General features: G+C 45.0%; 1 protein-coding gene across 5 annotated transcripts in view; it reads left to right on the forward strand.

Moving 5' to 3' along the window:
* Positions 1 to 764: 764 nt before the first annotated feature.
* The window catches only part of nectin1b (nectin cell adhesion molecule 1b), a 183,021-nt gene continuing 157,717 nt past the window's right edge, over positions 765 to 26,068 (forward strand). For 2 of the 5 annotated variants that reach the window (XM_030108914.1, XM_030108915.1), the window contains exon 1: positions 765 to 1,668. In XM_030108914.1, coding sequence (XP_029964774.1) covers positions 1,617 to 1,668 — 52 coding nt within the window. In that variant the 5' untranslated portion in view covers positions 765 to 1,616. The remainder of the gene's footprint in view (positions 1,669 to 26,068) is intronic. The other 3 variants (XM_030108916.1, XM_030108917.1, XM_030108918.1) reach the window with 2 other exon arrangements.

The raw sequence follows: 26,068 nt of genomic DNA on the forward strand, positions 1-26,068 counted from the left end.
GAGGCAGCAGTGGAATCCAGCGCTACTGCAGTACCATTATTATCCATCACAGTGCCACACAGACACACACACACACACACAGACACACACACACACACACACACACACACACACACACACACACACACACACACACACACACACACCCTCATATTAGGGTCACTATTTAACCTCACATGTGTGTTTTTGGACTGTGGGAGGAAAGGGTCCAGCCACTATTTAAACCCACTAATCACTGACCCATAGTGTGCAGAACCACCACTAGTGAGGATATGTGAAAACATGCATGCTGAAAGAGTGACAGGGTTTGGAAAAAAAACGATCTGAGGAAAGAATTTTGGAAGCAACATATTAGGAAATTGTTCTTGGAAACTATTTTGCAGGCAAAAATGGACAAATGTAATTAAATATCAGAATGTTCCATAATGTGAGAGTATATTTTGAAATTGGACTGTCTGTGGTCCCTGAGCCGTAACAAAGACAACAGTAAGATGTACAGACATTACATCGCGCACCGTTTTTACGCATTCTCACGCAGGGACCATTCGAAGATGACCGAAAGAAAAAAAGTTAGGGGGGGGTCCGGGGTCGTTTGGCTGTGTGCGAGGAAGGCTGCCTGCGAGGGAGGCTGCTGAAGTGTTTCCAAGCGATGCGTTCGCTTCCTGCAGGACAATCCAGGCTCCTCCCTTACCCAACGTCACCCGATCCCGATCTCTCCCGGAGCAGCGGCGATAGTCAGCAGCGGCAGCGGCAGCGGCAGCGCACACTGTGGCGGCAGAGCAGCGGGGCGGTGCGCACGGCGGGAGAGAGCGACACTGTATTCCATCCAAACTGCAGAAAAAAGTGGGGGAATAAAGGGAAAAAAAGGGGGGCGGATCTCGGCATTATCTCCAGAGTTCCAACAACTTGACCGAGCCGACGTGCTGATTCCTCCCGGCCGGCCGTGGCTGCGAAGGCAGGAAGAGCCGGGAACTTACGGAACTAACGCAGGGACTGTCCCCACACCTCAGCGGCGAGGTGCCGCGTCAGTTTTGGCAAAGCGGGGGGAGTAAAAGGAGCGGAGGGGAGATAGCGTTTCTGCGGAGGAACTCTCCAAGTGTTGGAAAGTTCCCAGCGCAGCATCGATCGAGGACCTCCCGCCCACTTTACCTCTGATCCACAGCAGTGGGGAGCGGGCAGAGAGAGTTGGAGCGGCCGCTGCGGTGGATGGAGCAACAAAGGCTGGATGGTTTAAACTGAAAGAGCCCCTTTCATGAGAAGAACCCTCCTCCCGAACGGCAGCCCGATCACCTCAAACTGCAAGTCTTTGCAGCCGCTCGGATCAGATCTCGGGGACCCAGCCCGGCTCTCCTCCAGTGCAAACTCTGCGCAGAACGGACGGAATCAGCCGCAGACGTGAAATTGATGCTTTGGCACGGAGACGCGCACCGCAGATCCTCCACAAAGTCTCCGGCTGCGCACTGAGGGAGGTTGACTAGTTTAGGTGGAAGTGGGATTTTTGCAGAAGTTGCATGCGAGGGCTTTGTCGTCTCGAGTGAGCCCCCCCTCCCCTGTCCGTCCACTCTCAGGTTTTTTTTTTTTTTTTAATCAGACAAGATCCGGATAGTTGAGGTGCCATGGCGGTGTGTGTGGGGATATGGGCGCTCCTGATGGCGCTGCACATTCAAGGTAAGCCGCAGAAAATCAGCCTTAATTCATCCTGACCCCTCTCCCCTGTGTTGATGTGCTGAGACTTGGTTAATGCATGAATGTTGACGCCTCAGTGTGATCGCACGGGCTGTCGGGCAAAATGTGATGTGCAAATGAGTGAGGGGGGAATTGGAAAATGTTTGTCTATCTTTGATTTCAATCCCGTTCAAAAACGGCTGCAGAATACTTATTGGACAGCCGAGTAATGAACTTACCCGGGCAGCAGGCAGATGGCGATGTGTACGAGCCGTGTAGGCCAGCAGCAGCCTGCAAGTTTCACAATATTTCACCGTGAAGGCAACTCAAAGACTACAGAGCTCTGGAATGATAATTAAAACATGCCATCCTCCGCTTCTTTGTCATGATGAATGGAAAATTAATAAACAATTAGAGTCATTACTGAAGCCTTTTCCGGCTCCTCTACCATTAAATTATTATTTTTTTGGTCATTAAGTCCTGATTTTTATTTCTAAAGAATAGTAATGGCTGTTGTTTCTGGGGTCATGCTGGTGTCACATTGAAGCCTGGGCTTTTGGGATGGGTGGTGGCTTTTAGGGCGGTGCTGGTGATTGATTGATGGATAAATGGAGCATATTGCTTTGGCATTGATTGTCCCAACATTAAAGCGTCCCAAAGTGGGCCTAATCATTTAAACACATGCCCAATGAGCGTGTTTGACACTTATTGAGAGCAGCGTCATTATTTGAGGTTGTATTGACAGTCTTCTAATTGGAAAACAAAATAGGCCAGCAGCACAGCGCCATGAGGGTACAGCAGGCTTGTTTTTGAGGAGGGGTTTCAAGCCTTAGACGGATGTTTCCTGTTTTGTTTACATCGCGTGCTGCTTGTGTTTGAAATGCAAACGGGTCAAGAAAAATGAAGAAATGTCAGCTGATGCTGTGATGTCCTCATTCTCACTGTCAGACTGCGGCTTGTAAACGTTTACATGGTGTGTTGTGAATGTTTTACTGATCCCTTTTGAGTTTTATGACTCCAGTTTTTTTCAAAGGAAATATTTTGTCACATCTTATTTCTATCTGTCTTTATTTTCCTGAGCTTAAGAACAACTAATTTGTTGACCTTGCTCTCAGTGGGGCTCCTCGTGGCGTCATGTGTTCGAGCCTGATTGAATACTTTGATCAAAAGCCCTGTCTGATTTACATTGAGATGATCCCTTTGCTTGTGGAGAAGATCAGGATTAACTGGTTCCCTTGGGATCCACGGTGGAAATCCTTTGAAGCTGTCCAGTCGAGGGAGTGGGAAATGTCTTAAAAATTGCTGTTAAAGCATCATGGAAACATCTCACTTCAGGAAGCAGGAGGTGTTTTCTAAGTGTGATGAGACATTGTTAAAATATGCTTTCGTCTGACTTCTTTTTTTTAGCGAGCTAATTTATTTAAAACCAAGGTGTTCCGGCATCTTTTACAGAGAAACCCTCTTTTATTGAAGCAGTTGTTGGGGTTCATTCCTTTTGACATGCAAAAACAAGAATTTGGTCTTTCACCCCGAGGTTAAAGTGCATCGCCATAAATGCACCCCCCCTCCCTCCCCAAGCCCTTGATGGCCCGATTGATATACAACATGTTCCAGACTCCTCCCTCATTACCAAGGCACAGACAAGTGGGAGATGCCCTAACACATGCAGGGAGCGGCGAAGCCTGTTGCAGTTAACCACAGGGGAAAACCATTTGTGTTTGTCATGGTAATAACCATTTGTGGAAAACACAACAGTGCCAAATTCATAAACGGAGGAATATTCCAAGCTGCTCGCTGAATAGATTATCAAATAAAAGGAACATTAGGAATAATGGATGTGTGTATGAAAGCACCAGCTCTGCTCCTGCGTCCTTACATTAGCGCCCTCTCTCTCTCCTGTGTTCCAGACTGGTATTTAATTGGGTGTGAATTGAGTTAGCAACCAGGTGGTTGTTTATGGCTTGGCTCCATCCTCGGGTCCCGGAGCTGTACAGGCCCATATAGATATCACTCTGAGCGGTGGGATAAGAAGATTTTCCGGCTCTAATTCCTCGTGTTAGTTGGATTGAACGTTTGGGAAATAAACTGAATGGTAGACGAACGTTGACTCTGAATGTGCTATTATTCAGGGTTGGAAATTGTGCGGTTGTGAATTGTAATCTTTGTAGTAACTTGGCAGCGTGGAAGGTGGAAATCACTCGGCTGCAAGCCCCAGTTGATCAGTCCCGTCAGCCATTACATCCAGTCTGTCTTACGAGCTTCTATTACATGCTGGAACCTCACAACACCGACTTTGTGAGTCTTTCCTGTTAATTTCAATAAAGGTTCCTTGTGCACCTCATTACCTGATGTCTATGCAGAAACTTGTCAACAAAGCTCCACTTTGATTGGCAAATGGTCACATGCTGAGCTGCAGCCCTCATTTGCAGCCTTCCAAACTCGACTTTTGTGATGGAAATGTTGCGCCCCTCAGCCGGACCGGCTGAGTGATTGATTGATTGCGGAGCCGGCAGTTCGGAGGACAATTGCTGGCACGTTCGTGAAACGGCTGCGCGACGCTGAGCGCCGAAACGGGCTCAGAATTGTTTCCTCTGATATGCCGTGGAAGGAACACTGCTGGCCTTTGGTACATTGTAATTAGCACTTCGACTTTGAAGAAAACTGTAATTGCCGCTCGCTGGCATTTTGCATTTCGCTGGGATGACAGCTGTGATATAATGAAATGGAGAGTGTCACCGTGGGATTGTTGGGCCTTGATGGTTCGAGTGCGGATGCAAATGGCTTTGATCCTCATTCCTTTGGGGAGTTTCCCTTTGGTCCCCGCTGAGGTGATGGATGGGAGTGAGCGCTCCCGAGTCCTGGGAGACTAGCTTGAGGGGAGCTGACAGGAGATTAAGCTTCGCTTTTGCCGTAGGAACTAAATGGAGGCACTTGGGCACTCAAACTTCATCTCGCCCAGCATTTAGCTCATTGTGGTTCTGCTGTCAGCTCTTTAGCAAATCCTTCTCCAAACGCCGCGTGAAATGTTTCTGTGAGGGGAACGTTCATTTTTCGCGGGAGTCGGGGAAATGGAGTGGCCCCTTCATTAAGTTCATGAGCTGCTCTCAAAGAAGTGATTTGTCCTTTTGTTTTTATTTTCATTCCTTTTAAAAATGATTCCATCAGATGATCTAACAGGCACATATCCGTTTTCTTTGTAAGTCTCTGAATAAAGCCTGCGTAACACAAAATAGATGAATAAAACATTATGATAAGCACTGAACCTAAATAATGGAGAGGTTTTGACAAACTGTAGTGTTTCCTGCATGCAGTAGACTGCACAAATAGTATTAAAGTAGGAATGAATGTTAAATGAAGCCCACCTCTCCGATTGTTTGGAGTGCGCTGTTTATATTGGGAGCTTTAGTCATGATAGGGAATGAGAGAATGTTTTGAGGCCTTGAGTGGGGCGCTCGCAGCTCTTGTGCGTGTCTCCATGATGATGAAATGGCTCCCTGTCACTGGATGAAGCTATTTTCGGGGATGGGGAAGTTTAGTCAAATATCACAAGTAATGTTTGTCCCAGACACTGGCTGTCTAAGGTTACGGCGGCGTCGCTTGTTTTGTCAGAACACGCAGTTCGGGATCGTATGCAGTGTTTTATTATTGTGTATCTGTCAGGTGTCTTCCTCTGCCTCTTTGCTGTTTTCACACCAGGCAGTGGCCATATTGACAGATGGAAAACACATTTATCAGCAAGCTGCAGCAACAAATTTTATGCTTCGAACCGTTAAAATTCTCCTCTGTTTCCACTCAAATCGCAGTATCAGCAAAGTAAGGAAAAAGAAAATCAATAAAAGGGATCAAATCTTGCCTTGAGCTTTTCTGATTCTGCATTAATCTGTCAAGACTCTTTCTTTCTATTTAGCCTCCTCTTGTCAAGGGATTAAATAGTTAAATTCCTATTCTGCTCCTGAGAATGGGAATGGAATTGACTAACTTCACTTGTTCCGCATTTTCCTCGCTATTTGTCAGATAGCTGCTTCAGCATCTTGGAATAGGCCTGTTGTAGTACTTGAGTCCATGTAAACCATTTGAGAAGAGAAAGTAAATAATCTCCCATGTTGGAGGGATTGTGACAGGCTGCACTGTTTTCATGTGACACCGACTCTCAGTGCTTCTCTGCATTAGTTCTCCCTTAGTGCTCGGCTGCTATACTTACAGCCTGCAATCAGATGTTTCAGCTAAAAAGAACATTTTATTCATGTCCACACAGGAAATGCCTCTTTTCTGTCTCTTCAACCTATCCTGTAGTGGAAATACAGGCTTCCATTGCATCATTTTAATGTGTTTTATGCAGTCAAGTTGTATTTTCTGCTTCACTGGCCTCAAAGAAGAAGCCATATGGAAATGCCATTCTTCGCTCGTTTAGTCTGGGTTTCACAACTGGGGCGTTTAGTCATAGGCTGATCAGGGGATTGAGAGTGGATAATTCCTGGTCTACCCACTAAGACCGTGTGCCTTTAAAAGAAAGCAGGCTTGATCAGTACATGCGCCCACCTCCCAGGGTGCTACCACCTGCACAAGTCAATTTATAACTAACAGCTGGACTTATGTGCCTCCATTAAGGAGGAGAGAACTCCCTGCTAAGTCTGAGGATGCAGTGGATTATCCATCATGTCAGGTCCTGGCATCAATATTTGTACCCAGTAGAAGTGTTATTCCTTATTTTTGTTCTGTTGATTGTTGTGTTTCATAACCTCTGTGCCCCACTTTTGTATATTCTGGAACACTTCTGTGTTGCTCTCTCAATTCCACTTTGAGAACTAACTGTGCTCTACTTTAAAAACTCGACCGGCCAGTAGATGTTGTCGCCATGTTTTCTTGTGTTTGACTCAGTTGAGTTTTATGCTGACTTGTGCAGTCTGTTGACAGGAGTTGGCCTGCAGCGCTGCCTCATAACGTCTTGGGCCAACCGATGCATCGGTTAACTGACGCGTTATGCAAGTGTTAGCTTTAATAAGCTGTGACGAAATACTCAACGCTTGTTCCCTCCAGACAGCATTGTTCAGATGTGTCTTTTGGATCGTTCCACCTATACGTTTGAAGTGTGATACGTTATTCGGCTTTTAATGGCAGTGGATCTACCTCAGTGATGTGTTTTTTTCAGCTTTTTGATTTCCTTGGTCTCTGGTCCATCCGTCCGTCCATCTGCTGTACTATCTTTATCCCAGTTAGGGTTGAGCTGGGGCTTATACCAACCAACCTTTTGGCAGATTGCCAGAAACACCCTGGACAGGCCGCAGCTCCATCACAAGCCGAACCACACAAACACACACACTCAGAGCCACAGGTGATCTTGAGGCACCGATTCCCATAACAAGCATATACTGGTGCATGCATCGTACCCAGAGGAAACCCACGCTGTGCAGCTCATTTTCCCACTACATACATGAATAATAGCATCAGGTATTTCTCATTGCTTGGAGGAATTGCCGTCAACTTTAAGACGTTAAGGGATCATGACCTTCTGGCTGAAAACATCAATACTACCCTGAAAAATCAAGTCTGTCAATCCCATTACAGCCCTCGGAGCTCACCCCCAGTGCTTTCCATCTGCCGATAAATACCCTCGGGGGTCAGGCTAGAATGGAATATTGCAAAAAATTCCACACTACTATTATGGAAATATGCAGGAGTAAAGCACTATCAACATTTCTGTCATTGTGACACACCACTCGGGCTTTCATGAGGCTCAGAGCTCATCTCCTGCCAGAACTTTACATCCCTCCTCTTTCTTCCTCTTTCCCCAAACTTGGGTGCACCTCCTCCTTCGCTCTGTCTTTCTTCTCCCCTTTCCTGTCTCGCTCCTGCCTCCTCACTGTGCCTTTGAGAGCGGTGCGTGCCGAGCGTCGGCTTGGTTAGCGCCTGATACAAAAGGGGGTTTGTCTCATGAAATGTTTCCCTTTTTAATGAGTGATGGTGTTCGCTCATTTAATATTCCGGACTGATATCTCTCCGGGAGCTGACTGTGCTTCAAAGCAACAGCGTGGTTGTAAATGGGAATGGGTAAGGGGGGGGCAGCCTCATGCTGGTGGTGGGTCGAGGGTGGGTGGGAGCGAGGTGGGGGTGCTCAGAAAATGCACACACAGGTTTATTTATTCTCCCTGACATATAGCTAAGCTCCCAGTGTGTCGCGGCTTGGTGCAAAGCTCCTTAGCGCCCTTGTCCCGTGTAGACGGACTATCAAAATATGACTGATAACAGGTCAGCTTGTATTTCTGTCTTTCCTTCCCTGCTATGATCGACTTTGCAGATAATTGCTTGATTCAGAAGGATTTCTGGTGCTTACATGTGAGCAGACTCTTTTATTTCCTCACCTTCGTCACAGCTGACACCCGCTTTCTTCTGGCCTGTCATCGTGAGTGAGATTGAGGTCAAGCCCCACACATTGTAAAAAGCCTTTATATTGCCCACTTTCAGTACATGCGAAACATTTTTTCAGTGAGAGAAATGAAGATAAACGCCAAGATGGCCTGCAGTTTGGCATTGATCCTTTTGTTTTGTTTGTGGGGGTTTTGCCAAAGCAACTAATGTAGTCTGCTATTGATTCCCCACTTTTAAGCCTGGCTGAATTTCACTCCGATGGTACATTGTTTTCAGAAAGCCAGGTGTGCCAAATGGCCTCCGCCTTCTTCCTCTATGTCCTCTCTGTTTGCAGCTGTGATTGCAGGATATGTAGCTGTTTCTAAATGACTGTGAAAAAGAGGTGGGTGGGAAGGTGAGTAATCAAACAGCTAATCCCACCCCGGAACGAGGAAAGGGGCTCTGTTTATCCCCTTATCTGAGGCAGTAACAGACTGAGTCTGCATCAGCAGCTGACCTGTTTAAAACTCTTCTCTCCAGACTGCATATACCTCTCTGTTGCCGTGTTGTGCTTGAATTATATTTCATCCTTCACATGCTGTGCACGAGGTCAGAATTTAACATATAATACAGTATTGCCTTAAGAATAAATAAACGTAGCAGGAACTTGAATTGTAGGTTTTACCCTTGGAAGATGGTTTCCAGCACACACGCCTCGAAACATCCATCCTCTGCAATTCTGAACATGCAGACAGGATTGCTGTAGTGCACCATGAATGACCCTGAAAGGAGGTGTGCCAGATGATAATCTGCTTCTGCATCTGACTGATCATCATCATTTGGATCTCTAAGGCCAAGTATGGTTCATCTTTTTTATTCATATTGTAGTTTGAGGAAGCTCTACTGTGGGAGGAAACTGAGGTATTCATGAAAAGCCCTTCATGCACAGGAAGAACATGCAGACTGCAGAATGCAGAGCATGTTCTCACTGTGCCAACCTCCACACCACCGTTAAGCTAAATATCCTCTTCAGCCGGTTGTCAGACTAGAAGTCATGCTTGACAAGCAGTATTAGATTTATTTTTAGATATTATTCAGTTTTAAAAACAAACCAAATTACTCCTGCATGAGGTTAGAGAAAGATTTAGGTCACTGCCGACCTCAATTTGACTACCAGTCGGCGTTGACATTTTGTCTGGGTTACTTTTTTACTATTTACCCTGAAGGTAATCATTTCTAATGCAGAGTAGCTGCATATAAAAAGGCTGGCGTCCCCCCCGCCCGCCTCTTTTCTCCCTCTTCCACACTTTGCTGCTTCCAGCTCAGTAACTTTGCCAGGGGTTTCCACATGGGAGCTTCCACTCTGGCAGCACGCGCCTTGCTTGGCGATGGGGTTGCAAGCAGAATTAACCAGTCAGGAATCTGGAAAAAGCTTTGATACCAGTAAAGGAATCACACAGAGCCATTTTGTAGTTCACAGCAATTGTCAGCCGAGCGGCGGAGATGCCAAATGTCGCGTCAGGCCGGGGAGACAGAAGGTCGCGGCGGGTTCAAGGGTTCCCCGTTCTCCCACCCACATGTCCACCACACCAGTTACAACATTTACATGATGATAAGTTATGCAGATATAAGTGTGCACGAGAACACCCACTCACTGACCCGGCACCCACGGAGATTATAGTCTCTCTGACGAGCAGTGAAAGTGAACAGTGCCTTTTCCAGTCTCTATCTGAGTCAAATTTCTTCCCCCACTTTAGCCGCTGAGCTCTGTTTCAGAGCACAAACATCGTAAATATTTATTTCACATTGATGCAGGGGCTTGCAATTGTTCCCAGCACTCTGTACCTTCTTTGTCAGCATTATGGAACTGAAAATAGAGGCTAAGGAGGAACAAATGTTGCAATGGGAAACTTGATATAGAGGCTGTTTAATACCGCCACAAAACCCTCAAAATACCTTCCCTCTTACAGCCTGCTGCTCGCAGCCTTCAGGTTGCCCAGTTTTAAAATTGTTCTGCAGAATGGGCTTAAGGACTGTACCTTCCTGCCTGCAATGTGGCAAAAAAAAACCCACATGGGAGGCAAACAGCCGAGATGTAAAGAGGAAAAGGGGAACTAGCGAATTGAGATTTATACGCGAACCCTGCGGGGTAGGGGGGTTTGCAGTGGATCATGCTGTTCCTGAACACGGCTACGTTCCAAGGGTGATCCTAGTTTGCCTTGAAAAAGTGTTCTTGGCTGAGGCTCTGTTTCGGCACATCGGGGCTGCTCGGTGGAAGAAAAGGCTTGTGCAAATAAAAGTTCATTCAATTTTTTCCAGCTCATTAAGTCTTTTTTGTTTCAGTGCGGGAAGCCAGCAGACCCCCCAAAATCAACTGATACTCTCTATTAAAGCTATCTTCAAACAAATGCTCACTACACAAATGAGCATATTAAGACATATTAAAAATTAAATTAAATTAAAGGCTCAGTAGTGTGCTAAAGATCATATTGTCTGCTTAATCAGTTTAATTAAAGATTTCTTTAATTTCAGTGATTCAGAAACTCAATCAGATTTTTTTTTTTTTTTCTGTATAACAAGTGGGTCCAAGTCGAGATGAAATGAAAGTCCGTATTTCAAAAGACTGCTGAAAATACGCTGAAAGCCGTCAGGGAACGAAGCTGATTGGATTTACCCCCACAACGCCAAGGATGTGTTTCATCCCTGCTGTTTGTGAAATTTCGGTTCAGCCGGTTGGAAAAAAGAAGAGCGAGAGGTGGCAGTGCTATATGTTGTTCTGTGGGAATTAAAGGGTTAATCCCATTGATTTGGTGCTGGGATAATTCTGGAGGAAGTTCCTCTGCCGGAGTTGGAGCAGTTGGCCGTACGTCCCTGCACTCGCTTAACCCCTCTTTTCATTCTCACACTGCTCATGCTTTGTGACTGGCGTGGGGTGGGTATTTGTTTTTGCTGGGAAAATCCAGGAAGGGGTGAACTGAGGCATGAACGTGCACGTGTATGAGTGTGTGTGCACGCGCGTGCGTGCCCGCTGCTGACTGCGCAAATGCATACGTCTGTGCGCAGGCCTGGAGGCGGCGGCAGCTTCGCGTTGCCGGCCCTGCTTCCCCCCCGATCCTGACCCACTTTCTTTTCCCCGCTCGTCGCTCCCTCTTTAATTGCCGCACGGCACACTGAGGCCATCTGCTCGACTGAGGCCCGTCGCCATGGAGATGCTGTGAGGCTTTTCGGATTTGCTGCGGACTGACCAACAGGGAAATGGAGGTCAGGGGATGGGGGTAGGGTGTTGGACAGTTGTAGGGGGACCACAGCTGCACCGCGAGCCACCGAGTGACGGCACAGCGGTACCTGGACACAAAGCTATCTATCTATCTATCTATCTATCTATCTATCTGTCTGTCTGTCTGTCTATCTGTCTATCTATCTATCTATCTATCTATCTATAGAAACAAGGTGAATATTTGTGAATGTTGGTTTTATTTATTTATTTATTTTTTGCCCCCCGTTTGGCTCTATAAAATGTAGTTTCTTCTGGGTTTCACCACGGGGACTCCACAGCGGTTCTCAGGGGTGGCTGTAGCTGGTTGCACGTTCGATTCCCCATCTCCACCTGTCCGCTCGTCTTTGAGCAAGACGCTGAATCCCAGACTGCTCCGATTGGATACTTCTATTCCCTTGTGTTTTATTCTGTTCTATACCAGTTTCTCATAGCGTCTGGAGTCTTCATGTTCTCCCTGACTGTCTATGTTTTTTTCCCCCCAGGTAAACCACCTCATTTCCACATCCCAACTCAATATTGTATTTTTCTATGTGTGCCTCTGTGACTGTTTCTGTGTGCAGATTTCTGCCCTACCGCAGCGAATAAATGGAAGGATGGATTTCTTCTGACACCAAGAGTTGACTGGAAATTAAAGTTGTATTATCTCTGTTTGCATTCTTGGGAAACTTTTCAAATTATTGTCAGTCCCAAGGGTAAAACAAAGTTTCCCAACTTTTACAAATTGCACATTTGGTTTTTTGCTGGAAGGGCATTTTTTAAACAAAGGGCTATTTGTCTGAATTAAGATTACTGTGTTGCCTCAGTCAGATGTGTATTTAGCATCATCTCCTCCGCCTGCCGCCATCATACTGAGCTGTGTTCTTTTATCCTTATGAGTGCCTTTGTATATTTTGCTGCTCCTGCTTATTTCCTTTCCAATGACACGCCTCAGTGAGGAAGCAGTTGTGCTGTGTTTCCAATTAACACTCAGGCGTATTTCAGAGCCGTGGTCTGCAGACTCGGGTCGCCTCTTGCTCTTCCCGTCTGTCAGCTGCACTTGCATCAAGCCCGACTTGCCTTTCGTTTAAGAATTCATATATTCCTCTTCTGTTCCGCAAGATCATTTGGCCAAACAGCCGATTGTGGCATTTTATTCCAGGAGAATGTTTTACTTAAACGTCTCTAATGGAGTCTTGGTATTGACCTCTGGCACCTGAGCAGTGTTGAAACTCTCTTTATATTTACTCCCTTTTTTAAAGGTCAATATTGGTAGCTGTCATTTCTGAAGAGCCATTTATAGGTCAATACCTCATTAGTAATCTCGTGGAGTTTGGATCAAATGCAGCTGCTGTCTTGTCCGTTGCTGGGCTGCAACTATTTCCACTTTTAAGTTCACAGATAATCCAGAAGAGCCGCAGTCCCTGGCATTTTCAAAACTATTCCATGTGGCAATTCAATTTAATGGAGACTGAGTCTTGCTTTGCATTTTCAGTTAATCACGTCACAAACAGCACATTTTTACATTTCTGAAGCTAGAAACAGGCAGTTTTATGTGTGTTTGCCTCAGGATTACCTAAATGAATCCCAGCATATGCATTTTATTTGTATTTGGTGGAGAGAACGAGCAGCCTCTTGAAGTCACGTCGCGGTTCTGCCTCAGACGTAACTTTAAGACTTGTTTATGTGCCCGGTAGTCGTCAACACGATGTGGCAGGAAGACTAAACTAAGATGACGAGGGTACACTTCCTCCACGAGTTCCCTCATCCTTGTGGTGTCGAAACTCGATTGCTTAACAGGAGTCAGACCTCCTACGAAGGCTGCCAGGATACGCTGACTTTGATGCCGTCAGTATCTGCATAGATGTCTGAGACAGCTTATTTTGCTCCTCCATCAGCCGCCAGTGACAGAGTAACACAGGAGGCTGTGACAGCAGAAAAGGTAGCTCTGTCAATTTAAACTCCAGTGAGCGCTTGATCTCTGAGCTGCCCAAATGTACAGTCAGAGCTGAAGTTAACAAGACAATGTGCCCGGCGCCTGTAATTGGGCAGACCTCACCCCCCCTCCACCCCCGCCCCAGCGGCGCGAAGAGATGGAGAGACCGTCTGTCAGCCCACTCTCCAGTCAAGGTCACGATGTCGAGTGCCGGATGTGTAGTATGTGCTACCGTGCCCCTTTCGTCCTATCACAGCTTATCCAGCTGCCGCTGTGCAGAGGTGGGGTGAGGACCGCTGCGCTCGGCGGGTGTAGCACGCTAGATTATGTGCTTGGAGAGATTAATCATACAGTGGGATGTTATGAGGTGAAACAGTGACCAAGTGAAATTTCATCTAACTGCTCTTGCAAACACATTTTTTTTTTTTCCCCCTGTCATTGCCATATGGACGGCATATTTTTACCTTGACGTGACCGTCTCTTCGAAGGACGGTGCTGTCACGGTACGGTGTGGACGGACTCTCTTTTAGCTGAAGTTCATTTGAAGGCCAAGTGGAAAGAGCTCTTCCTAAGTGCAATGCGCTGACTTGAAAGTCTTGCGTTTTGATTTCAAGTACAATAGATACCTCCCCCTTCTCCTGATTTGACCTTAGCTTCGTGGCTACTTTTAATGTCCTCTGACCTCAGACTTTCCTGCAGCCATGTCCATCGCTTTTTATGCTCAAGAGCCTTCTCTTAAAAGAAACACAATTCTGTCTTTGTGGACAGCGGAGAGGAGAAAGGTTGTTCTCTATTCAACAGAATACAATCCAATCCTCCTCTCAACAAAATATTTATTTATTTACCCTCCCGATGCCATTTTGGGCTGCAGAATCCCTGGAGAGGAAAAATGCATTAAGCCACTCACTGTATTTACCCGCGTTGGATTGATGCTGATGTGTGAGGGCAGGTCAGAGGATGGAGGATGGGAAATTGATCATTGGTGAACGAGTGTCAGGGGAATCTTGACATTCACAACTGCTTTTCACGCTTTGAGAATCCATCAAGCGTCAAGGCTTTGCGCCTTCTGAGAATACAACTACTTACCAAACAGATTAAGACACTGCAGTGTGTTGAGGCATAAACACTTCAGTGATATGCTTTATTTGATTGTGTAGGATAACTGACTCCCTCTCCTCTTTTCTGTATTCTGAGGGCTCTATCTTACACCTGCTGTAAAATGGCACCAAACACAATACAACTGTTTTTACTAACTTTAGACCGATGTGCTTGTTGTTTTTCCATCCAGGATGCATTCTGTTGAAATCTCTAATGTGCTGTTTGAGCAGCTTTTGAAATTCAGTGCGTTCCAGTGCACTGTTGTTTTCAATTCAGTAAAAAGTAATTGCACAATTAACCACTAAAAAGCGCGGCCTTAGGTCAAATCTGCAGAGTATTGTACCGTTCTTTAGGTTCATATTGTGAAAATTTAGGGGGAAAATAAACATTTTTTTTTGTTTCTTGCATCGCAGAATGAGTATAATTTGAATGCATTCAAAATGATGCCCCGTTTATAAACAATTCACGTTTACACAGCAACATTTGAAGTATACTATTTGAGCTTTAGTTTCAGAAAAGTTTCACACTCACACGGTAATGTTTTGAAAACGATCTCCATTCACACAGAAATGACAGAAACTCTGAAAACAGTGAAGTTACCATACCAGGACTCAAGCTATTACTATTTACTATGACTGTGATGCGCTGTAGCAAAGTTAGTTTCGTTTCCACAGAGTCGGAACGTTTTCAAAAAACTGCATCTTGGATAACCGTCTTCAAAAAAACTGGGTTTTCAGTGGCGCCGACCATCGTCGTCACACTCTGGTAAGCGCTGCTTCAAATGTCAACACTTACTTGGGAGAAACTGCGTTAGAATTTGGAATAGCAGCATCTGTACACTTCAGTATTTGTTGTGAATCCATGTCTGTCCTTAGTGCCAGATGGAAAAGAGATAGTTCAGCCAGATTTAGCCGCATCAGCAGATTGTGTGAGAATCCCTGTCCTCTCTGATCAACGGCTAACTGGTGTAAAGTGATCACTGCAGAAGCAGAAGGAGGGAGTAATCTTTGATTATGTAGGGCCTTCACAGGATTGATTACATTCTTTATCTCATTAATCTAAATAAATTCAAATAGGCAGAGCGGTCTGCTTTGCAGACGCTGGGATCCAGAGGAGATCCGCTCACAGGACGAAGGCCCAGCTCGCTAATAAACCCTACGAGGTTAATGGGTTTAGCAGGTGATCAGCCTCCCTGCTGAGCATGGCAGCCAGGCACAAGTGCTGCGCTGTCTATTGTTCTCGTTGATCAATTCAGTTTCATTTCTATAATGTCAAATGCAACACCAAAAAAAAAAAAAAAACCCACCAACAATAGATTGACAGCAGAAAGGAAAAACTCCCTTTTAACAGAAAAAAACAAATGGCAGAATCAGACTCAATCAGGCGGAAGAGGAGACTTTCTGCTTTTCTGGTGAGGGTTGAGGGGATAGAAGGAGAGAAAATGATTCTATAGAATATGTCGTCTTTAGTACCTCCACTTCACACCTCATCAAGTAACATCATGAAGTACTTTGGACTTCCTGTTCTCTTTTCCACTCCCAGGTAATATTCAGAATCTTTCTTCACAGTTTCTCTCAATTATTGCACATAATAACACAATAATATGCACATTTCCTCATAAATCGTACCGAACGCGGAGGGTGGGTCAGTTTTCAATGGTTAATGTATCTGTGTACATAGTTCATCCGCCGCAGCGCCACAGCTTCTTTGTTGCTCAGTGGTTGTCCTTGTAAGGTGAGCATTATCACAGCTGCTGCTTTCACTTTAAGGCATTAGCTGTTTCCTCTAAAATAAAAAAAAAAAAAATAAAAAAAAAATCTTCCACTGCTTGAAAAATCTGCCATTATAAAAGTAATGCACCGAGGAAGCAGTGGGCCAAAATCCTCAGGAAAATAGGAGATGGCACAGTGGCTGCTTCAGTTAACATCACACTTTAAAAAACACCTATAATTTAAAGACGAGGTGCGACTCGTCTTGGACCCCATGCTGTAATCAACTCTTAAATTATCTGCAGTTAAATTCAGGAAAGCAGACAAGGATATGCCCGAATGTGCTCCTTCTGCACGTTTGAAACTGCTGAACATGGAACTCTAAATCAACAAAATGTGTCTTTGACTTGCAGGCAGTGTCAATTCCTCCACGTCGTCATCGTTGCAAATGTGTAATTTCTCAGTGCGTTTTCGAAAAATATCAAGCACAATTGTGTAATTTAGTTGTAATCACTATGAACTCAAAATATGTAACAAGCGCAACAAAGCAAGCTAGCAGAGTGCAGCTGACTGTTTCAGTGAAGTCGAGCTGTGAGATGACAGAAGGCGAGGCGTATTATGATATTTATTCTTTTTTTTTAAGAAAAGAATAAGAAATAGAAGATGGATTAGCGTTTATGCTGAGCACTGTGCTAAATGCAGAGTCATTTGTATGTATCTTTTGTCTGGGAACAGTGTGGAGTGCGGGAATTGCAGGTTTGCATTCGCAAAGTAATCCTGGGTGCAAATGTCTGATTTATTCAACATTACCAGACAAAAAGAGTGTGTGCAAAAGTTTAGCGAACTCTCCATGTTCTGCAAATAGGGCTTGAATAATGAATGATATCCTTTGAAAATTACCTGCAAAATTAAAAAAAGCCTAGAATGAAAGGCTTAAATCTGCTTTTGAGGTTTGCCTTACCACACACCTTGAACAGAGCTCTCCTCAGTCAAATCGTCTGCTTTTTTTTTTGTGTTTTTAATTTCTTGTAATTAAAATGCTTTTGGAAATTTAGGAAAACACCAACAAAAACGGCCATTAAGGGCTGTGTTATATTTTGAATTAAAGGAACTTCAAGGATGGCAGCAGGATCTCCCAGGCATGAATAAGCCCTTTGTGCTGTGGACTCATTTGTTTAGCTCGTCATGTAGACAGTGCGGAATTCCATGCGGTGGATGTGAAAGTAGACTTTGTACGGGAGGATTACAGGCATCACTATTTCATGATAACTCAAGTTTATTCTAATCCACATAATTGTCTATTATTTCCCTCGATCTTTGCGGAGCGTAAAACTTGCTCCCACAGGTTTCCACTCTGAATGCAGGCTGCGTTTTCTTCTGTCTGCTATTTGTTTTGAATGCCCAATCATCATTGTGAATCAAAAGCGGTCCTCAGCTGATTTTCCCATTCAGAGAAGGGTCTCATTAAACCGGTGGCATCACTGTTGCTTCAGTTTGGGGTTGACCTGAGACCCCGTTTACATTTTTAACTTAAATTCTCAAGCAAGCATGCAAAAAAGACTTCTCTTTATTGCCTACGGATTCCTACAGCCCATGTGAAAACTATCAGGAAATCAGGCGTTCCACCATAAATTACCGGCCGGTGTCAGACAAAACCTTCAGCATGAGAATCGGGGGGTGCCGTCTGTTTGAAGCTCAGTGAGGGGGGTACTTTGAGACTTTAACAGCTCCTGCTTTAATGCAACTTAAAAAAAAAAAAACTGCGTAATGTGTCCTGAATGATGAAGCTGGGTTGGGTAGCCACGGGCGGCTGGGATGACTTTCTTGACTAGGTAATTTAGACGGTTAATTAAATTTACTTAATTAATATTCTCGACTGGTTATGTCTTTTAGATGATTCACCATCGTGACTTGAACTTTAGATTCGTGATGAATATTTATAGGCGGCTGTCAGGAGCTGTCTGCTTCATGTGAATGAAGAACGCGTCAGAACTGGAGAGACCCAGCTCATGTGCTGTAAATCAAATGGTGAGCTTGGTAAAATCCCACACAGATGACTATAAAAAAACAGAAAAGAAACAATTTGAGATGTGTAACCTTTCTGCAGGGGAAACTCAAGTTATGATTTATTTGTGCAAAGTTGTTTACTCTCCCTCCTTCAGTTATATGTTTTAAGTATCAGAGGAAATAAACGTGTGAATGAGCTTAAGCAGCTTGACTGCAACTCATGCATCACAATGTAGTGTGTGCAGGCTTCCCTCTCATGCAACACTGCTTCGCACACACACACACACACTGGCGAGTTACTACTATAGCATCCAATCCTCCAGAGCGTCTTGCATGCGTAGAAGTATTTTTAGTAACAGGCCGCGCTGTGTTTCCAATGCAATGTGTCAGGACAGCAACATGTTCAGGGTTCAGTCAGATGGTCCTTAATGTTTTGCCCAGAGCTCTGCAGAAGGGGTGTGTTTGTCCCCGGTGCTGGAGGGGGGTCACGTGCTGACCTCATTGTGTGCACGAGTAAGTGCACTCTGCAGCATCAGTGCACAGCCTCCCTCCACATAATGGGGAGGCGACTTATCTCAGCGCTTATAGCTAATTGATTGATTTCCTTGGCACAAATATCCCAGACTGAAATATTTTCCTCGTCCTCGCAAGTCACTCGGAGCGGGAGGGAGGAAAATCGGGGAGAAATGAAAATGGACCCCCTCGCTGAAAATGGAAAGATTTAATATTTTTATCCCTAGAAAGGAACTGACACGCTTTATTACTCTTTGCCTCGCCACCCCCACCCACCCTCCACAGAGGGCCGTGTGCTACAGTAGTGCTGCGCTGCACTGGGGAAGCACTTTGCCTTGAAAAAAAAAAAAAAAAAAAGAACACATGGCTTCTTGGTAAACACAGAGGTTAATGTCTTATTTACAAGCTGCGGCCCCCACTGTTGACGTGTTGGCACAAATGTCTCGCTGTCTTTTTGAGTCAGCGCCGGCGAAGGTGATCCAAGACAAGCAGATCCATCTTCTGCCATCTTCCGCGCAGCGTCTCGGCCTTGTGGAAGGGCTGCAGAACCGTCCTTTACCTTCGGAGATTGCGGCCGGCCCGCTCTGGTGGCCGGAACATTAACTCCTGCAGCCCGAGCTGCTTCACTGGAGCAGATGCCGCCTGAAGAAAACAAAGGTAGCAGGCCACGGGGTTAATCACACTCATCGAGGGGTCTGTCACACTGTTGCCAGGTGTGTCACACTCCAAGTACACTTGGCTTCCTTTTGTTCCTACTCTTTGACCTCTGCTTTTCACACCAAGTGGATTTTGTGTTGGTGAACATGAGAGAGAGAGAGAGAGAGAGAGAGAGAGAGAGAGAGAAAAAAAGTCTCCATTGAAGAGTCAGAGCCTGATGTTCCAGCCTGAATGTCTGAATGTCACGTCTGCATATAATGATTAGAAAGTCAGAAAAATGCTTAGAAATAGTGAAGAATTTAATTGATGGAATGAAAGTGGTCCTGAGTCTTTTGAAAAATACTGTCCTTTGATTTTAATTGAAGCTAATCAAATGCTCGGTGTCCCTGAAGTCTGAGGCTTTACAACCAGTACAGAAATCACCCGAAGATACACAAACCTTGAATTTCCGACAGAAACCGTGTCTGTCTTATCACGCTGTGTGGAAGCTTGTGCCTGGTGTTGCGTTATTTTCTTTTTCTGTGCGTTACAACTCCTGGACATTGATTTCTCATGTGATTGTGTACCAGCGTGTGTTCGCTCCATCATTGTTGGATTGTTTCACAGCACACCGTTGCTGGCTTCTGTTGTTGTGAGGAATAAATAGTTATTCCTTCTCCTTCACTGATCTGTGACATTCACATTGTAACTCAGATTGTATTTCTTATGACAGAGAGTATTTGAGTTAGGCCGGAGTTGTGAATCAGTATGCCGGTGAGATTTTCTATTATATTGTCTTTTTGGCAGCGTGCGTCCTTTGCCTGTGTTTGCAAACAACATTGGGAAAAAAACTTATCTTTTTAAACAAAACAAAACAAAAAAAAAAATACTAGCTTTGGCATATTTAGCCAATTTGAAAAGGGCTTTGATACCTTCTAAAGAACATCAAGGTTGTTTCTGGGCCTTGTATTGTCACAAAACACAATGTGGAATTTTTCAAGCTGGTCTTGCCGCAGTAAAATTCTTGTTAAGTCTGTTAAATGCTTATCACTTCTCTCAGGTCCCAGTTATGCGTATGTGTGGTAAAATGCCAATTCCCCTCTTTTGAATGCATCTCCTAAGACACAGCTGCCTACTTAGATAGCTAATGGCTGCGTTTTGTGCCGCGGCGCTCGGAGCTGAGTGCGGCGCAATGGCATTTGTTCTGTCTGCCCAAGGCCCGGTCTGTCATTGTGTGTCAGGCCAGCTAGTGGCCGTGACTCACACACGATCCCTCCGGGCGCCGGAGCTCGCCGAGAAGACGCTGCAGTGTTTGGGGCTGAGCTCCATGTCCGTGCGGGGGAGGGGAGGGGGGGTTAGGTAGTGGATGTAATGATGAGGGGTGTGGCTAGGCATGGACCAGCATGGCTGATTCGGATATGTTGGGAACTGTTTTCTCGCCACTCAAGCAGAAGCTAAAAACGTATTTTTAAAAACGAGTTTTCAGTTAAAACGTTGCCATTTAAATGGGGCTTCCGATGAATCTTTAATTTTTCTGTTGTAATTTAGTGAAACTTTAACCTGAGTTTCCTCTAAAAGCACAGAGCGCCTCCGTCTTTGTCGTTTCGTCTATCTTAAGCCGTTGTTCTCTGCTTCTGCCAAGTTGAACTTTCTGTGCTGCAGAACGTTTCCTCCGGAGTAATGTAGCACTTTCAAAGCTTTCATGACCTTAGCTGTTATATTTTATGAATTAACGATAAGCAACTGCAAAACAAACATTTACATAAATGAAAATGTCAGAGATAATTACTCTAACCAGAGTCTCGGAGATGTTGGGCGATATTGTTATTTCGCTGTTATTCTTTCCTTTGCTTCGTCTGGCTGCTTCCTCTGATGGCTTCATCTCACACTCTGGCGTATTTTCAGAATCATATCCATCAATGGGTGTCAGGAAGACCACCCCCTCCCCTCCCTTGCTCACCCCCGCCCCCCATTCGCTGACAAAAACGGTGGTCGTTGTATAACATCATCTATCATCCCGGGGCCTTTGTTCAGCATCCTGTCTCCAGCGGGGGCTAGCAGCCAGCGTGAGGGTGGCATTCTGTTTGACAGGCCAGTGCAGATGCTAAATGACAGTGACACAAAGAGGGGGCCCTCCACACAGGTCCTGACAGGGCTGTTTTCCATAGAGAAGAGGCTTGACTTGACTTAAAAGGCCCAACCCAAAATCAGATTACGGCGCAGCTCTTGACACCTCTTTGGCCGCGTTTTAAAGTTTGTAACTCACCTCGACAGGAAACATTACTGAAGTGAAACATGCTCTAAACTCCATCAGCAGTTTCTTTTCTTTGCCTTACTTGAAAACAATATCTATCAAGTGTCTTTGTGCGTATTGAAGATTTGATTGTCCTACAATGTGTTTTCAGCATTCTGAAATGTCAGTTTTGCTCCTTTTCTCAGTTTTCAGTTGGAGCATCATCCTGACACGCCTCAGTTTCAGTGGATCTCACATGTACCACCGACTGGGTGTCCGATTGAAGTGTCCTTGAGCTAGAAACCAAACTATTGTCTGCCTGGTATTGTAAATCGCTCTGGATTAGAGCGTTTACCGAATGCCTCGAGACTAAATGTAACGATAATATCATCACGGTGTTTCAGTTTACCTTGTCTCCATTTTTCTTCGATGCCCTGCAGGCAAGTTACTGTTCTAACTCCTTTTTGTGGATATGCTGAAGCAAAAAAGTGCATTCATATCTGCATTCCAATCTGTTGTTGGAATACTGAGAAATGTCTCCACGCTGTAGTCAAATTACACTTGCCGATTGGGAAGTTGTCTTTCTTGCTTAGGTGTGTCATGGCTGGTTTTGGATTTACATGAGCTTTGTTATTACATGTGGTGTTACACTGTCAGCTGGAGGCTGTTTTCAGGCAGAATTGGCATTTTGGAGAGACTTTTCGGACTCCCATAATGCCACTTCCACATCTCTGAAAACTTTCTCAGAATCCCCAGAGTTCGACGTACTTTTCGGTGTTTGTAGTATGCTGACGACCAAATGCTGTGTAGGATGGTCAAAGATATATCAATCTCCTGTCCGAGTGTGTTACAGATATGTGTCCAGCACCGGAGGAAAACGGAATTATATTAATAGCTGCATTTCAAAGCTCTTCCCACCTAACTTTGATGTCCAGTCAGTCTCTTTGTGAGGAATCCATTAGCGAGAGGAGAAGCTTGTCTTGATTTGCCTGGAGTGAAATAAATGAAAAATAAATGCAGGGTATTTATAGATCTGAGGTGGCTCTGTGTGGATGTGCCTCTTTGAACCCAACAGTGAAGAGAATACAGATAAAAGCAAGGAGCAGAGGACAGGCGGCGTCGTACTCGCAAACAGCGAAATGTTCACTTGGTACAAACATGTTGCTGCTTGCTGTGCAGACCTGAAGTCACTTTGTTTGTCAGCAGGACGCCTGTAAAATGCCTAATATTGGCAGGGTGGTTACATCAGTGTTGTAAATTGTTGGATCAGCCCTTGGTGCTCTAATCAATCCAGGTTTGAATTGAAGGGGCTTCGAAGAAAGAGTTAACCTACTTCAAAAACGGCATCGGGCGTATTTTTTAATTTGCTGTTCTCTCCAGAGCCGTTGGTCTTGTTTGAATGGAAACATAAGTAGATTATGAAGGTAAGTTGTGACCTTGTTAAAATTAATCAAGTTTTCAGACTTCATTTTCACATCAGCTTCACTGTTTCTCGCTACAGAAAGGGGCGAGAAAGTCACACTTCCACTGAAGGTACGAAAAAAATAAAGTCCTTGCAGACATATCTCACAGGTAACCTTATTTAAATTAAACTGCGCGAGACCACAGGCTCTATTCTTCTTATTTTATCCCTCCAGTTGCAGACGACTGAATTACTATTCTGAACTACTTAGAGTCCCAACTTTATCAACAGTAATTAAAAGCCTTTTCGTGACCACGTGATGTTCTACAGCATAATGCGCCTGTGAATGAGTAACTTTCAGCTTTCGTGGTTTTAGTCCTGAGCAAACACAACTGATGGCTGTTACAGCTATCATTATCTCCAGAGATAAGCCAAGGGGAGGGAGGCGGGGTCTGCATTCACAAAACAGGTGGTTTTTGGTCAGCTCGGAGAAAGACTCCATGGCTTTAAATGGGTTGAGACGTTTCTTGAAAGGCAGCCTCGTATGTGCGTTGGTGGAGAAACATGCCACTTTGGCAATGTGTTTAATTCTTAGAAAGAAAAAAAGATCCTTTTTGCCTTCTATAGCAGCAGCAGCATCATTTCAGACTCCATCTCTGGCTATCATACATTTCTGTTGAAAAGGGTGCCTCGCACTTTCCATTAGCAAAGATATGGATTGAGTATGCAGCCTTGTTATTTTGTGTCAAGAAAAAAAAAAAAGCCCTATACTATCCTTCTCCACAAGAGTGCAAGCATTGCAAGTGTCAGGTTTTATCATTTTGTAGCCCAAATCATGACATTTACTTCAGCACTGGCCGCATGCCTTCATGGACCGGAGGGGTAATTCGCCGGAGAATTGGATGCTACAGGTCTTGCTATGGCGTGAACCCCCAACAGAAATGTGCAGAAACTCAACGAAAGGCTGTTCACATCCAGTTTGCTACAGGGAAAGGCTGACTCAAGAGAAGGGGGCTCAACTTTCTCCTCGGAACAGGAGTTAACAATTTCTGCTGGTCCATCCTTCTGTCTTTTATTTATAGTTTTAACCTGGGGAGGCTTCGCCGTCCAGCTTTTTGTCAGTATGCATCACCCGATCCATTAACTGTAACAGCATCTCTTCCTCCTCCTCGCCATTCTTTGCTGCACAGCTGAAATTCCACCCTGCTTTCTCTGAGTGCTGCCTTTTTTTTCTTTTTTTTTTTCATATGCCACGGCACACGTCTTAGTTTACATAAAAAAAGACACTGAGCAAGCAAAATTTGAAAATTTAGTTCGCGGAACCAAACAATAATGGAATACACAGATGTTTTCCTGGCAGAACATTAACAAGTTGGGTTATTTGAGGTCTCAGAAATTGTGGATTTTGCAAATTCCCGGCATGACGATCGGATAGGCGACAGGTGAGATGCATCTGAAAGAGCCGGCTGCTGAATGCAAGCTGTTCCCTGTGACAGCTTCATCTGCGAAACCATATTCTCCAAGGGGCTCAGAACCTGCCCAGGGATCACTGAGACCGTTTAAGATTACATGTCTGCTGGCAGGGAGCAACAGATAGGTGAAAATAATTGGCTTCGTCATCAGCCGCCCCTCCGCCACCTCCCGGCCCCCACTCCTCCTGACGACTGAGGGAGTGACACGACGAGGTAAGGGGACTCCCAGCCTCCCCACACCAACCTGAGCCGCTCGGCTCAACCTGCAGCGTCGCTGTTGCCCGGCTCCCGTGGCTTATAATCAAGAGAGAGAACCCTTCTGCCCCCCACTGATTGGGTGTAAAAGAGGTTGCAGACCTAGTTTCATGCAATTAGTGGAGGAATGCCAGACGCTAATGGAGCACAGAAGTGTTGGCAAAGCATTATGATGGGATTGTTGGGGCCACGGGAAGTTGAAAAAAAAAAAAAAAAAAGAGGACATTTGCCCAGAGGAAGACTAGCACAGTACAGTATATGAAACAATAAACTGGAATGGACGTGGGGGAAATTATCCACACGCAGCGTGCGTTTGGGTCTGGGGCTTATTAAGGAGGAGCATTGTGGGAAAGCAAGCCCGCTTGGTATAACATGATAAATATTATTGAAGTAATGCAGATGGTGAGGCGCAGGGGAGCACTCTGGAGGGAAACAATACTGAATGGGTATTTCTGTAGTAATTATGCTCTAATTTGTGTTGACGGCAGATGCAGCGTCGATGCGTTTTCAAGACTCTCGGCCCGTTCTGATTGGTGATGTGCGAGAGGAGGAGACCTTTTGTGTTTCCACAACAAAGCCGCTCGGAGAGACTAATGGAAATGTGGAGGACACTCCTCCCAAGCTCATGGGCTTCGTACGAATGTTCAAAATGTCATGTTTGAATAACCCGAATGTCAAAAACAACCAAAAGAGTTCCAGTTTTTCCAGACCCTGGAGGGTAGTGCCGTGTTCCCGACAGGAGAGGCGTCCCAGCGAGAGCAGGCTGGACTCCGGATGGAGTCAAATTAGTGCAGAAATGCTCACATGCAAGTAATTTGTTTTTTATGTACTTAAGCATTAACAAGGCACCCTGTTGAGTGAGCGAGACAACTGTTCTGTTGTGAGTTAAGGCTGACTTCTTGTTGGATTTACAAGACTTACAACCTGCAAATATTTTCAGTTTAATTCGTTTTTTTAATGGGTAGATTAAGTGTGCACAAGAAGACTTTAAAGACATATATCCTCTGGTCCAGAATGTAAAGCAGTTTGATTAGTTGTGCCATGAAATCCTCTGAAATTCCTGAAAGGTAGAAACAATTTTGCTTTTTAAAATATCTGAAAGGAAACAACCGGTTTGAAAGTTTTGGTTCTCGTTCTGCACTCGAAGCTGCTTCTTCAGCGAGTGCAGGGTTGACACATGCTCGGATGTCTAATGTTTTATTAATGCGAGGTCTATCTGCAGGGAGTCATGCAATGAGCAGGTGTTGCAGAAAAAAAGCAGACGTGCCGTGGGACCGAAGTGGCACACTGCTAGTTCAGCAGGAGCCGGGTTGAGGAATACGTCTGGGTTTGCTCGGCGGCATCCCCGTTAGCAAACCAATTAGAAGGCACAAACCACAGATCATAGGGAAGCGGCACAGATAAATTGGGAGGTTTTTGTAAGTGCAGCTTATGCTGGGCTCTACAGGGAATTGTAATGTCGCCACCTCCAAGTAGATTTGTTGCTGTGGTGGAGATCAGAACAATTTCTCCAGCGGTCTCTGGTGTATTCTCACACTTTTTTT

Source organism: Salarias fasciatus, chromosome 14 (assembly GCF_902148845.1).
Source record: "Salarias fasciatus chromosome 14, fSalaFa1.1, whole genome shotgun sequence".
NCBI lineage: Eukaryota > Metazoa > Chordata > Actinopteri > Blenniiformes > Blenniidae > Salarias > Salarias fasciatus.